Source organism: Rattus norvegicus, chromosome 1, assembly GCF_021556685.1.
Source record: "Rattus norvegicus strain SHRSP/BbbUtx chromosome 1, alternate assembly SHRSP_T2T, whole genome shotgun sequence".
Taxonomy (NCBI): Eukaryota; Metazoa; Chordata; class Mammalia; order Rodentia; family Muridae; genus Rattus; species Rattus norvegicus.
Window position 1 is genome coordinate 96685905 of NC_141534.1, and position 15297 is coordinate 96701201.

The 15297-nt window shown below is 47.5% G+C and overlaps 1 protein-coding gene and 1 non-coding gene across 2 annotated transcripts; both read right to left on the bottom strand.

Moving 5' to 3' along the window:
• Nucleotides 1-687: 687 nt before the first annotated feature.
• Nucleotides 688-794, bottom strand: Rnu6-826 (RNA, U6 small nuclear 826). Its single transcript, XR_015656358.1, has one exon. It is a non-coding gene; the product is annotated as a U6 spliceosomal RNA (small nuclear RNA).
• Nucleotides 795-9431: 8637 nt separating this feature from the next.
• Nucleotides 9432-15280, bottom strand: Tbcb (tubulin folding cofactor B). The gene is given in 6 exon segments (NM_001040180.1): nt 9432-9656; nt 9789-9861; nt 10912-11103; nt 11506-11602; nt 14475-14618; nt 14928-15280. Coding segments are annotated over 6 exon segments (735 nt in total). The 5' UTR covers nt 15042-15280; the 3' UTR covers nt 9432-9541.
• Nucleotides 15281-15297: the final 17 nt, after the last annotated feature.

Below are 15297 nucleotides of genomic sequence, written 5' to 3' on the forward strand. Positions count from 1 at the left end.
ATAAAGAAAGCAAGATGGCCATATGATGATGATTAATGAAACCGAATCAGGCGTGGCTTGATGGTGCAGGCCTGTAGTCACAATATTCTACACTGGTTGAAGTTCAGGCTAGCCTGGGATACACAGTAGCAGAGTTTTCAATACCAGCGCTTGCCCAGTACCGCCATCCTCACAGTGGCCTGCCAAAATATCCCACCGCACAATTCCCGGTATGTCAGGGACTGGGTGGTGGTGTTGAAGGGGGAGGGGGTGGGTAGGAAGGATCTGGGACGATGACAACCTCCACTTGGGGACAGAAAGAAGCCGAGATGTCGCGATGCTTTCTGGGAAATGAAGTCCTTTTCATCTGTGGGTAGCGTTGTCTTGCAGGGGGCCGTGGGCTCAGCGGCTGAGCGGCACGCTGCTGCCCTCTGCTGGATGCTGTGCGGTTACGGTCCAGGGTAGGGTCATAGAGATGAGAGAAGAGGGAGGCCAGCCCGGTGCGGACCTGGGGAGGAATGGGAATCTTTTCTGGAAAGAGTAGACAAACCGACAAGAGCGTTAGGGGATGAAAGGGTGATGGGAGAAAAGAAGGCGCAAGGCCGCTCTGAGGGTTGCATGAACCAGAGCGCTCTATTCAAGTCGTATATAAAACCTCAAAGCGCTTCTAGCTAATAATGAGCAAGCGTGTCTTTTTTCTTTTCTTTTTTTAATATGCAACGCTTCACGAATTTGTGTGTCATCCTTTCGCAGGGGCCATGCTAATCTTCTCTGTATCGTTCCAATTTTAGTATATGTGCTGCCAAAGCGAGCACAAGAGCAAGCATTTCTAAGGTCAGTAGACTCACTAACCGTTAGTTTGTGTGCATGTGCGTGTGCGAGTGCGTGTGCGTGTGCATGTGTGTGTGTATGCGTGTGCACAAGTGTTATCAGCCCTGCTTCCTAGGAATGAGGCTGCAGCTCACTCATCAGAGTAGCCAGTGTAGGATTTGAAACTGGCTGCCAAGGGTCAAAGTCTGCACTCTATCGCTCACTAATGCTTACTGAGTATAACCTGTTCAAACCACTCCTGTTCAAACGTGACCACCCTTCCTTCCCGCTGACACCCCTGACAGATTTGGCTAATTAGCTTCCTCTTTTTTTTTTTTTTAAAGACATTTATTTATTATATGAGTACACCGTAGCTGTCTTCAGACACACCAGAAGAGGGCCTCAGATCCCATTACAGATGGTTGTGAGCCACCATGTGGTTGCTGGGATTTGAACTCAGGACCTCTGGAAGAGCAGTCAGTGAGTGCTCTTGGGGTTGGGGATTTAGCTCAGTGGTAGAGCACTTGCCTAGGAAGCGCAAGGCCCTGGGTTCGGTCCCCAGCTCCGGAAAAAAAAAAAAAAGAGTGAGTGCTCTTAACGGCTGAGCCACCTCTCCAACCCTAATTAGCTTCCTCTTCACCCATCGCCAGCTCGACTTACCTGGCGAACTCCAAATCCGGCTATGTTGTTAATAATGGAATATTTCAGGAGAGATTTCTCAGGGATTAAGAGCTGTTCTGTGACAGACTTTTCCAGGGAAAATGTGAACAAACTCACCCCAGATAGGAAGCCCATGACAGAACAAAGTACGGATACCACCGAGGTCCAATTTGGTGAAGCAATGAGTTTTACTGGGTCACTTACAGGGGTCTGGGTGAGGGGTTACTTATGGGAGCAGAAGTGACTCAAAGACATGCATCTCCAAAGCCCACTTTAGCCTACGTGACAACTCACAAAGGCTGCGAACCTGTAGCACAGAGCGCAGCCTGCAGGAGTTCAACGGGTTGGAGAACTTTCTTTTCAGGTGGCTAAGTTGGTCTGAGCCTCTTTCGGGAATCTTGGATGGTTTACTGTTTTTTGCAATAGGCTTGTCTTGTCTGAGCGTGACAAGCAGCAGGCTTTACACCTTACATACTTTTGGGAGGAGCCTAGGGAATCAGGTCAGTTTCAGCTGGTATTTTCAATTGTTTCCTTTTTGTCTCAATGAGCGCCCCTGGAGGGTGGAACGTTCACACAAAGGACCAATTATGTTCCCAGCACCAAATGAAGGAGGCTCACATCATCTATAACTCAGTACCAGGGAGTCCAGTGTCCTCTTCCAATCTCTGTAGGTACCAGGCACACACACACACACACACACACACACACACACACACACACACACACACACACAGAGGCAAAACATCCATACACAGAAAATACAATATTAAAAAAATACTGCATTTGGGGTTGGGGATTTAGCTCAGTGGTAGAGCGCTTACCTAGGAAGCGCAAGGCCCTGGGTTCGGTCCCCAGCTCCAAAAAAAAAAAAAAAAAGAAAGAAAAAAGAAAACAAAAAGAATCAGGTTTAGCAGGGAGTGGTGGTTCATGCCTTTTATCCTAGCACTTGAGAGGCAGAGGCAGGTGAATTTCTGGGAACTCAATACCAGCCTAGTGAGCTAGGACACACAGAATCACAAAACTCATAGCTAGGACTACATATATACAAAGAGAGCCCTCCCCCCACCCAAGCCCTGAAAAAAGAGCTGAACTCAATATCATAAGCCAGTATTTGCAAAGCTTGGTCACAGGGTAAGGCAAGAAAATTAGGAGTTTACAAATCTGCCTTGGCATTCTTAAAATAATAAGCTAACTCACATAACACTCAGAATAGTAAAAAAGTAGGGGTAGAGCCAGGCGGTGATGGCACGCGTCTTTAATCCCAGCACTCCGGGAGGCAGAGGCATGTGGATCTCTTGAGTTTGAGGCCAGCCTGGCCTACAGAGGGAGTTCCAGGACAGCCAGGGCTACATGGAGAAACCCTGTCATGAAAAACCAAACAAACAAACAAAGGTAGGGGCTAGAGAGATGGCTCAGCAGCCAAGAGCACTTATGGCTCTGGGTTTGGTTCTTAGTGAGCACACTGGGCAGCCAGCCACTGCCTATAGCCTAGTGTCAGGACATTTGTAGCCTCCAATAGGGCTTGCACTGATGTGCACACACTTACTTCCATACAGAAACACACAGAAACACATCCATAAAAATAATGAAAACACGTTTTAAATTTTTTTTAAGATTTTATTCATTTATTATATATAAGTACACTGTAGCTGACTTCAGACACACCAGAAGAGGGCATCAGATCTCATTACAGATGGTTGTGACCACCATGTGGTTGCTGGGAATTGAACTCAGGACCTCTGGAAGAGTAGTTAGGTGCTCTTAACCGCTGAGCCATCTCTCCAGCCCACGTTTTAAATTTTTAATAGTGGGTTTTTTTTGTTTTTTTTTTTCAGGGCTGGGGACCGAACCCAGGGCCTTGTGCTTGCTAGGCAAGCGCTCTACCACTAAATCCTCAACTCCACGTTTTAAATTTTTAAACAAAAAACCAAGAAGTTCTAAAAATTTGGTTCAGGGGTAAATATTTGCTTTGAATGCTCAAGGCCTTGGGTTCAATACCCAGCATTGCCAAAACAAACAAACAAACAAACAAACAAAAAAGCCCTAAGTAAACATAAATAAGAAAATCACCAGTCTGGTGCTGGGAGCGTGGCTCCGTGGTACAGTGCGTGACCAGAATCCATCAGTGAGAGAATAGGGCGGTGTTCAGTGGGTGACGGGAGGTACACGAGGGCCTGCGTTGCACCCCCAGACGTGAAATTCACACACACAAAGTATGTTTTCCATTGTCAGTTTACCACTTGACAACTGGGAGCCTTTATTTATTTTTATTCATCTTTAAAGTTATCCTGTCTTGAGATTAAAAGTTGTTTATGTGTTTTGCCACATTTATGTCTGTTCAGCACATGCATGTAATACCCACAGATACTAGAAAAGGGCGCTAGAGTCCTAGGAACTGGGGTTACAAATGTTTGTGTGGGTGCTGGGAATCCAACCTTTAGAAGTCAGTGCCCTTAACCTCTCAACCGCTGAGCCATCTCCCCAGCTCTAAAGGGAGGCTCTTGAAACTCCTGGAAAATTTGTGCTGACGCGTGGTGGATCTTTGTGCGCAGTGACGCAGGCTCCTCCTAGAGCTTATAGTGTGGTTTTGAGTGGTCAGCGCACCAATGGGCAAAAACGTAGTCCTCTTCTTGTCCTCTTAGCCATCAAATGCAAGTGCACTCAGAGGTCGGGTCCTCAGTGCTCCGGGATGAACTGAGGTTAGCATGTGTTACAGTGGAACCTCTAGACGGGAAACTAGTTGAAGGACAAGAGGGCATGGTGGTGCGCGCTTGCAGGGGATGGTGGGATCCTGGCCCCTTTCCGTCTGCTTCCCGGGCTACTGTGAGAGGTGCCACAGGCTCCTTTTGGTGTGAGTTTGTGTCACCACAGGCTGAGATAATAAGAATAACGAAGGACACATAATCACAAGTAGAAATCCTGCAACCAGGAGGAGCTTTCCCCATTTGCTCTATTTACAATGTTTCAGGTCTGGGACCTCAGGATGTTCAGCAACTCTGCTGTCACTGAGCCACGCCCAGCCTCCTTTCCTCTGTGCTTTGTTTCTGGTAGGGCTGCCGGTTAAAGTGCATGCCAAACTGAGATCTGGAATTTGCATGTCCGTCCACTAAATGGCAGGAAGAGGGGGAGGGTGTCTCCAAGCAGCTGTGTGGCAACACTAAGCAGATCAGTGAGCTCTGGGTTTGATTGAGAAACCTGCCTGGATTGGGGGGGAGGGGACAGAGAAATCCCCAACATTAACCTCAGATCTCCACATGCATGCCCATATACACAGATGCACACATACCCATGTGTGTCCACGCATGCAAGTATACCTACCTATATGAACTACACACACAGAGAAATGGAAAAAAACTATCTCAGGTATTTGCCACCACAGGAAGCTGACAAATAAGCCGGTGGGAAAGTTGGGGCAATCCTGTAGCTTGTTGAGTTGAGGGCAGCGGCGGTGTGGGGGTGGGAGTGGGGGTGGGAGCGGGGTGGCAGCATGCTCCTGTATTTCCTGTAATGTTTGATGGCACCCAGTGTGTGTAAATCAGCGGGCATTTTCCGCATGCAGTGTCTCCTGTCTGTGTTCCGGGTTGGCTCTGAGTCTCCACCGGTCGAGTCTCTATCAAAGTGAGCCCACGTGCTTTCCGGTGGGATAGGTAACACCGGCTGTGTGCCCAAGGATCCCAAAGCTCTCGGGCACTTTCATTTCCTGCTTACTGTAGCTGCTCACCATGTTACTGCTTCTCCTCCTTCAGAAGTCATAATTAAGCAATTATAACAATTACACCACTTTCCAAAATGTCATTCGACCAAGAATCCCTTCACGGAGCTAATGAGGGTTATAATTTTACAGGCAGGTCCACGCCTCCTGACTCACACGGGCAGCACAGATATCACACACCTGAGGGCACAACGTTCTCTGGCAGGCTATACAGTGGTATTTATCTGCTTCCGGTAGATGCTTTACTTATTTTCTTCTACTTGGGATGGAACCATACGTTAGACAAATAGTCTAGCGCTGAGCAATATTCCAAGAGCTTCTTTTACTTTAGTAAGAGAAGAAAGGATGGCAGGGCGGTGCCACAAGATTCTGTTGGAGGTTGAGTGTATGGGTTTTGGTCCTTCTACTGGGTGAAGGATGCTTGTCATTATAAAGGGGTTGGTTACAAGTTAATGAATGGTCTTGATCAGGGAGAAAACAAGGCACAGAAATTTATACTCAGGGGTTTCTTTCTTTCCTTTTCTTTTTTTTAACTTTTTTTTTTAAAGATCTATTTATTTATTACATACACAGTGTTCTGCATATATACTATAGATGGCTGTGAGCCACCATGTGGTTGCTGGGAATCGAACTCAGGACCTCTAGAAGAGCAGTCAGTGATCTTAATCGCTGAGCCATCTCTCCAGCCCCCTCTCTTTCCTTTTCTCTATCCTTCTTTCTTATGTAGTGGAGAGTAGTTGAGAAGAAAGAAGGGGAATAAAGATATATGAAAGATAGAAAAAAAAAGGGGTAGCTTATTGAATCTATTCTTAGGCTGCTTTCTTTCTTTTTTTTTTCCGGAGCTGGGGACCAAACCCAGGGCCTTGCGGTTACTAGGCAAGCGCTCTACCACTGAGCTAAATCCCCAACCCCTATTGAATCTATTCTTAACTCAAAATTTTATAGCCAATAATCTTATATTGGTATAGATCTTTGTATATTGATACACAATAAGGCTATTTTTGTTATATCATATTATGCATACATGTTTTAAACTCTTATTTGAGGTACTGTACCTAGATGATTCTTAATAATGTAACATGATGTTCTAGTTACTTTTAAAGCTGCTATTGCAGACTGTTTAGGGTAATTAAGAAATACGAATTAATAGTCAAACTCATGGTCATGTTAGATACTAGTCTATCACAAAATACTCTTTCTAGGTTGAACAGATAGTAAATGGTTAAAAACAAAGTTTGCTAATTCAGATGTGCTACAGATAAATAGATGGTCCCCCAAAACCTCAGAGACTTACAGAATATAACATTTAAAGATGATTTTTTTAGCCTTTTTGGCTAAAAGTGAGACAGGTCTGCTATTCACAGCAGCCTATTTTTACATCAAAGAGAGTGCTGGGCACGGAAGAACCTCCTTATGGCATCCGCTTCAAGGGGGCCATGCTGCCACTGGGCAAAATCCGTGCTGTTTCAATTGCAGACAGAATTCCAAAATGGACAGACATGGATGAAGGGAAGTTGGCTGCTTTGGAAGCACAAGGTAGGCTAATTCTTCATAATTCCTGCTCCACCAAAATTTCCATCAGACTCTGGGCCAGAAGGCTTTCTTTTAGAGAAAGTCTGGGGAACTGTCCAGACAGTTCCTCCTCTGTGGTTTCTATAGCTCTGGAAGCTGTGTCCCTGCACTTCCTGCATACTCAAGCAATATTCATTCCTTCTCAGGTCTCTGGTAGGGTTGAAGACTAGGGAGTTACAGTCTCGCAATTAAGCCCAAGTTGGTTAGGATTAAGAAGATGTCCTTAGGTCTAAGAAAATGTTTCTAAGTTGGTAATGCAAGTTATAATAACTCAGAACTCACCAAGATAGGATAAATGATCAAGTACTTTATCAAAAGTAGCCAAACACAGAGGGACTGAATTTTCTTTCTTTCTTTCTTTCTTTCTTTCTTTCTTTCCTTCTTTCTTTTAAAGATTTATTTATTTATTAAATACACTGTAGCTGTCTTCACACACACCAGAAAAGGGCATCAGATTCCATTACAGATGGTCGTGAACCACCATGTGGTTGTTGGGATTTGAACTCAGGACCTCTGGAAGAGCAGTCAGTGTTCTTAACCACTGAGCCATCTCTCCAGCCCCTGATGGTAAATCTTTTTTCTTTTCTTTTCTTTTCTTTTTTTTTTTTTCTTTTTTTCTTTTTTGGAGCTGGGGACTGAACCCAGGACCTTGCGCCTGCTAGGCAAGCGCTCTACCACTGAGCCAAATCCCCAACCCCAGTAAATCTTAACTAATAGTTTTCATAAGTATTCTTAGTGTATGTTGCTTATTATTGTAAGAGAAAGAGCCTTTTTATTTAGACAGAAGGGGGGAAGTGTTGGGGGGTTACTCTGGTGCTAAAGTATTCAAATGCTAAATGCTGGCCCCCAAGATTTGTTGCCCAAAATGAACAGATTTTCACACACACCAAATGCTGCTATGTAAACTTTGCTTGCCTTTCTTCTCTGACTAGTTAAATAAAAAAGGATGACCTCCGAATAGAGAGGAGGAGAATAGAGGTAGGCAGGATTTAGGTTACCAGGCTGGGAGTCAAGGGTAGGGACCACAAGGAGTGAGGAGAGGAAAAAGAGAAAGCAGCTGGAGAGATCAGGGGGGTCTGCATTAGATGTGACTGAGTGAATGTCCCCTGAGGACAGGCTGATGGAGCAGAAATAACCTGGGTGAGTCTCCAACAGCAAGTACTGGGGAGCATAGCTGGGAAGTTAGCAGTCGATGCATAGAAAAATAGCTTAGTGCTAATTTGTCCAGTAAAAATCCACAGGACTTTGCCTCCATTATTGGGGGCTGGCCAGGTCATATTAAGAACTAATAAATTTGGGCTGGAGAGATGGTTAAGAGCACTGACTGCTCAAATCCCATCAACCACATGGTGGCTCACAACCATCTGTAATGGGATCTGATGCCCTCTTCTGGTGTGTCTGAAGACAGCTATAGTGTACTCACATGCATAAGATAAATAAATAAATTTTTTTTAATAAGATTTATTTATTTACTTTATATGAGTACACTGTGGTTGTCCTCAGACACACCAGAAGAGGGCATCAGATCCCATTACAGATGGTTGTGAGCCACCATGTGGTTGCTGGGAATTGAACTCAGGACCTCTGGAAGAGCAGTCTGTTCTCTTATCGGCTGAGCCATCTCTGCAGCCCAATAAATAAATCTTAAAAACAAATGAGAAGAAGGAATCGGCCTTCCATCTTCCTTAAGCTCTGATTATTTGGGGCTGTTATAGCAGCAGAATGCTTAATTAAATTATTTTGTATTTTTTAAATAAGTTTTTTAAAGATATATTTATTTATTCTATGTAAGTACACTGTCGCTGTCTTCAGACACACCAGAAGAGGGCATTGGATCCCATTACAGATGGTTGTGAACCACCATGTGGTTGCTGGGATTTGAACTCAGGACCTCTGGAAGAGCAGTCAGTGCTCTTAACCGCTGAGCCATCTCTCCAGCCCTTATTTTGTATTTATTACAAATTTATTTTATTTTATTTTATTTTATTTTATTTTATTTTATTTTTTGGTTCTTTTTTCCGGAGCTGGGGACCGAACCCAGGGCCTTGCGCTTCCTAGGCAAGCGCTCTACCACTGAGCTAAATCCCCAACCCCTATTTTTTGGTTTTTAAGACAGGGTTTTTCTGTGTAGTCTTGGCTGTCCTAGAACTCATTCTGTAGACCAGGCTAGCCTCAAACTGAACCCAGAGATCTGCCTGCCTCTGCCGGAGTGCTGGAATCAAAGGAGTGCGCCATCACTGTCTGGCTTCGGAATATTTAAATTCTAAAAGAAATGTGTGTGGGTATGAGTGCTGTGTATGCAGGAAGCTGCGGTTACAGCTTTGTGAGGTGTCTGAGGTGAGTCTTGGAATGGACTCTGGTCCTCTGCTGGAGCAGCAAACATCCTTAACCACACGGTCATATCCCAGTGCTCAGGATATTATCTTAGTAAAAGGGACAAAGCCACCTCTGGGAGTCCTCCAGGTGTCACCATTTTGTCCAAATGGTGCCCCCTCCCCCTCCCCTCTGAGGCAGGGTCATTTTATGTGCATCTGGCTCTCTTGGAACTAACTTTGTAGACCAGGCTGACCTTGAACTCACAGAGAGCCATCTGCCTTTGCCTCCCAGTGCCGGAAGAATGCTGGGATGACCACCACCACACACCATCACGAGTATTTTATTATACTCTTCCTGGAATCAAGAGACTTCCACAACCTTCTCGATCTGCTTAATTTAATGCACAAATCTCAGAGGAAAGGTGCCACTGGCATTCAGAGGGGCTGTGTCAGGGATGGGGCCGGAAGGGATAGGGTCTCATGTCCATCAGTGTCACATCTCGTCCAATCCGTAATCTTCCTCTGGGAAATCTCCCACCGTGACAGCCGCTGGCTTCACAAAGGCACCGTACTTGGCCTGGCATTCAAAGTAGCGTTTCCCATTCACACTGTGGGCAAGATGGGAGGTAGTGGTGAGGGGAGGCTTCCAGTCCACGAGCCGGTGTGCGCAGGCTCAGCCAGCAGCAGAGGTGGACTTCCATGTCCACGCACGAGCATACGCCTCAGCGGCAATACGTTACCTGCCATCGTTTTTTCCTAATGGCTCATCATATCGGACACCAACCCAGTAGCCTGGCTTGAAATCTGTGAGTCCTGTCCGGGAGAGAAATCTCAGTGAAACCTCTCCAGTAAGCTCACTCCTTGTTGGCAATTTCTGGGGGAGCGGGAAAGCCATCATGGAGACAAAACCTTCTACCTCCATTGCTTATACTCATTGGTCAGACAGAGTGTGAAGGCCTAGGGAACTGTCACCTACCCTCTAGCAGGCTACTTTGTGTTGTTACCATATCATAAGGAAACTTTCTCATGTGCCTTACTAGGATGCCTTGTGCTTTGGTGCTCCTGGAAACCCATCCCAGCAGAAGTCAGGTAGTTAGCCACGAGAATCAACTGCCGGGCAGGGGCACTTCTTGTACCTGTGTATGAACCTGTATGGTGTTTAGAAGCTGCCCCTGGGATGGACCCCAACATAAGAGAGACACCTGCACCAATATAAGAAGCTCTTTGGCATGAGACTTCCATTTCAGTGGGGTTCGAGTAAAATTTAAGTTCCCAAGACCTCCCTGGGAACTGACATCCTACTTGACAGAATGAGACATGTATGTGGGCCTGACATCCTGGTTGGCGAGTTAAGACACTAATGTTAGGCAAGGTACATCCCCTACCATAGATAAACACCCCAACCAATGGGAACGGGGTAAGTACACAACAAAGACACGTTCCCAAGGAAGTCCCCATCCCTAAGTCCTGATTAACTTGGCACAGATGTTTGCGATTTTAGGCTTAAAAGAAAAGCCCTGTATGACCTTAACTCGATCACGGTTCAGCTCCTGAGTCTGTCCCATGGCCCTGATTGATCAGCCTTGGGTTGTGGCATTCAATAAACTATCTGACTGAGATTGGAGTTGAGTTTGTGAGGTGACTGCCAGACCCCAAGAGATGGCCGCCTCCTCACTGGAAGACTTGGGTGTAGATCTGTGAGCTTATCTTGCCCCTGGCCCTCTCCTTCCCTGCCGAATACCACCTCCTCCATGATGGTGCATGAGTCCAACTGGCCATGCTCTGACTCTGGAACCATGAACCAAAGACATCTCTCTTTATACCCTATCACGTTTCCAGTCGCAGGAACAAAAAGACACGTACCTACATACATGACAGTGCCCCTGCGAAGGGACTGGCCGGGTGCCCGCACCTCACAACGGCTCCCCACAGAGATGGCACTGGCTTGGGCCTCCTCCTCACTGAGACGCTGGGCAGCCTCTGCCTCTTGCTGGGCCCGGAGTTCTTCATTGTACGGGCCTAACTTGCTGCGCTTCATGAAGGATCGAACTGTGTCTGTGGGCAGGGAAGGGGTGGAGTCAAACTTGACCTTCAGAACATGTTTTGCATCTCCTAGCAATTCAGAACTGAAGGGATGACGCCTACCCCCAGCCCTCCTCCTCCACACACACACTCTGGCCTGCCCTCTGACCTGTCCTCCTTGCCCTGGCACATGCCCCATGACTACCCTCTCAACACAACCTCAAATAGCCTCAATTCCCCTTCCTTCAAAGCCCCCATCTGCCTGCCTGACCTCACTCCCCTCCTCTCCCAGTATCTATGCCCACCATCAATCCCATCTCACCCTCTTCCGCCCTCCAAGCCCGGGCCCCACTACCCAGGCTGTGACGGCCCTGCCCTGCCTGCCCCACTGTCTGGACCCACAGGTCCTCCCAGCCCCGCCCATGCATTCTGTACTCTGTCTCCGTTCGTAAGCTTCTGGTGAGATCTCGTATTTCTCCACTTTGGACACGTCCTCATATTCTCCGAGCCGGACACCACTGTGGTCAATGACCTGTGGTAAGAGGAGAGGAGTCAGGCCGGGGAGACATGGGATGCTGGCGTGAAGGGACACACCGGCATAGCCTGGAGACTATGGCAGGACAGTCAGGGGCCACTTCCTTTTCTCACGCCATCTTTGCCTTTGGAGATGCATCGGCCCCCAGATGTCCTCCACACACTGGCGTCAACACCACTGATGTGCCCATGTTCCTGAAACCAGCTGCAGAGCTCAAGTCTGCCTCACACCCTTCCTCGCTGGACCCTGTGATGCTCCTGGGTTGACTCCACCCTCCAGAACCAGGATCATCCGGGTCACAGCCTTCTTTCTGGTCTCCCTGTCCTGCCTGTCCTCTGTCTGACTGCCCACCCACCTACATCCCGAGGGTGCCCATGAACACCTGAGGCACAGCAGATCCTCCTGGCTCAGAGCCCTCCCACCTTCCACAGTCCGTCCCCAACAGCTCCAGCAGTTGCTGTGGCCCCTACCACTTGAACATTTTCACATACCATGCCCTTCCCTGCCTCTTCCAACCCTCTTCTTGAGGTGCTCCCAGAGCAAGCACTCCAGGAAATGCTCAAAGATCTCACTGAAGGCTGGCCTCGGGGATGCCAAGCTCTCCTGCGCCATCCTCATCCCCCCAGATTTCCCCTTTAGCTTACACTACCACACACACTGGGTAGGGATAACCTGGGCCTTCTGCGTCATGGCTTGTACCAGGCATTCGATGAACCAGTAACAGAATAATTGAAAGACAGGGAAAGAACCAGTTCTCTGAGGCAGACTTCTGAAGTCAAGGTGGCCCATGTCAAAATTCTAGCAAGAGTTCACTCTTAAGAAAGTAAATTCCAAGGCATGGTGGCAACACACGCCTTTAATTCCAGCACTCGGGAGGCAGAGGCAGATTGATCTCTTGAGTTCGAGGCTAGCTTGGTCTACAGGGCAAGTTCCAGGACAGCCACAGTTACACAGAGAAACCATGTCTTGAAAACCAAAACAATAACAACAACAAAAAAATTAAATTCCAGTGTTGGGAGGGTTGCCCAGGCCTGCAATCTTACCCACTCTGGAAGTGGCAGCAAGATGATTAAGAGTTCAAGGACAGTCTGGAACACACACACAGGAACACACACAAATCGAATTGCATAAAAAAGAACAACAAACAGAAGAAAACAACAACAAAAAACAAATTCCACCCTGAAGATGAAGTTTTTTTCTTCCTCAAATGGAGACAACCCAGCCATGGTCCTATGTTATAGGACCAGCCCCCATGTTATACTGGGGGTTCAACAACTCAGCAGTGACTCAGTGATTCATCGAGGACCCTGTCTGATGACAGAGTAGTGAACTAAATGAGAGAGACGTCTGCCCTCCTGGAATTCTAATCAGGGAGATGGACAAACTAGACCAACGAGAAAATCCATTCTATGCTAGAACATGATGACAGCTAAGAGCAAAGGAAAGTGGAGAAAGAAGCCAGGTGGTGGTGGTGCACACTTTTAATCCCAGCAGTCAGGAGGCAGAGGCAGGTGGATCTCTTGGTGTGAGGCCAGCCTGGTCTACAGAGAGAATTTCAGGACAGCCAAAGAAACCTTGACTCTGGGGAAAAAAAAAAGAAAGAAAGAAAGAGAGAAAGACAGATCAAATTTTTATACTAAGCCATAATCCCACTTGGGAGGTAACAGTCAACCTGGGGAATAGAGAGTCAGCCATGGCTACACAGTGTTTTGAGACCAATCAGACCAATCAGGGCTACATGAAATTATCTCAAAAAAACAAAAGAGACGCTGGAGAGATAGTGCAACAGTTAAAGAGTAGTATCTGCTCTTGCAGAGGACCCAGGTTTGGTTCTTTGCATCCCAAGGACAGCTCATAAATAACACTTATAATTCCAGTTCCAGGGAATCCAGTGTCCACTCCAGACTCCATGCATATACACACACACAGGCAAAAAACTGATAACATGCAGCAAATAAAATAAATCTCAAAACAATAAAAACACGGAAGGACAGAAGGACAGCTGTAGCGAGATGGTCAGGGAGACAGAGATGGCAGCTCCTGTACCAAACCTGGAGTTCAATTCATAGGACCCACACAGGGAGTGGAGAAAAACAAGCATGTGGTACCATACCCATGTGTTTGCACCATGGCGCACAATAAATATAAACGAAACAAACAAACGAAAAAGAAACCACTGACTCTTGTAATTTTTTTCTGTGCTGACAATCAAACTTTTTCCTTTGCGTTCTCTCTTCCCTTTACGTGGGTCCAGGAACTGTACTCAGGTTGACAGGCTATCTTTCTCTTTTTTAACAGCGTCCGACTGATTTTCTGCAGCTCACCTCCTAATTCCTCCTGAACACTGAGACTACAGGTGTGCCTCATCACATGCCATGATAGAAGATGACACCTTCAGTAAGTGCTAAGAATGGAGGCAGAGCTCACCCAGACTGTCAAGCAACAGCAGGGCAGGGACTGAGTGGGGGAGGTGGGGAGAGGCTGAGGGCAGAATGACCATCATGAGCTGATACACACAAAGGCCTTCCGTGTTCACCTCAGTTCTTTACAGCTCTATACTTTCTTCCTCTCCATGTACTATCCTCTAGATATCAACTCAAACATCCATTCCTCCAGGAAGCCTCTTCAGATATCCCTAGGTAAAGCCTGGCACCTCTTCTGAATTTCACCACTTCCCTGGGTTCCCCCTAAACCAGTCTAGACAACTCTGGTCTGTTACTGTCTACTGAACATCTAATTCTTACCAGGCTGAACTGGGGGTTCTATGAGGATAGGGCCTCTACTGGTTATCACACTGGGCAAAAGATAGTATTTGTTGAATAAATAAGTGAATGAATGTGGTGCGGGGTCCCAGGTAGGGTGGCCTCACATGGATTCGGCAGCCATCATCCACAGGATAGGAGCCCAGCAGTGCATCCTCCTGATCCAACTTGCTGTAGAACTGGTCGTCAGCTCCATACAGCTCCAGTTCCATGCAGGAAGCAGGGCTGCCCACCACCAGTTCCAGTTTACACTGTGGCAAGGAGGCAGGATGAGGAGAAAGGCTGTCAGAGGCCTCATCTTCAGACTTGTAACAACAACCACGTTCCAAAAAAGATCCACCTTGGACCAGTTCCTCCTGGACCCGCCCCCTCGGCTCTCAGGAGCGTCTGATGTACCCGGGCCCCGCCCCTACCCTGTAGACTCTGTTCTCTGGGGCTCCCAGGGCTCGGAGGCCGGTCGCCAGGCTCTGAAACCTTACCTCCAGCTCCGCCCACTAGTTTTCAGCCCCTACTCCCTTTTCTTTGCCCCGCCCCTGCGGACCCCGCCCCCATGGCCACACCTTGAACTCTGCGATGGTGAGGCTACGACTGTATCGCTTCTCCGAACGGAAGCTGTTGAGGGAGCTGCTGATGAAAACCGTCACGGTGGGCGCCGATGTCCCCGACACCTCCATCTCGCCGCGCCCTGTAGTGGCCCGCGGTCCGCTTCAGCCGTCTCACACCGGCTCCGCAGTGGCCGCCGCTGCTTCTGGGATATAAGTCCCGCCCTCGTCCCGGAGTTGACCAATGTAAGCTCTCCACCTAACATGATCAGCCAATCGCTGTCGCCCTTTCTCCACGGACAGGCGGATCCTCCGTTGCGTCCAACCAATCCCGAGAGGCCTTCCGTGGCTCTCGGTTCTTCCAATAGCTGCGAGGGAAGCAAGCGAG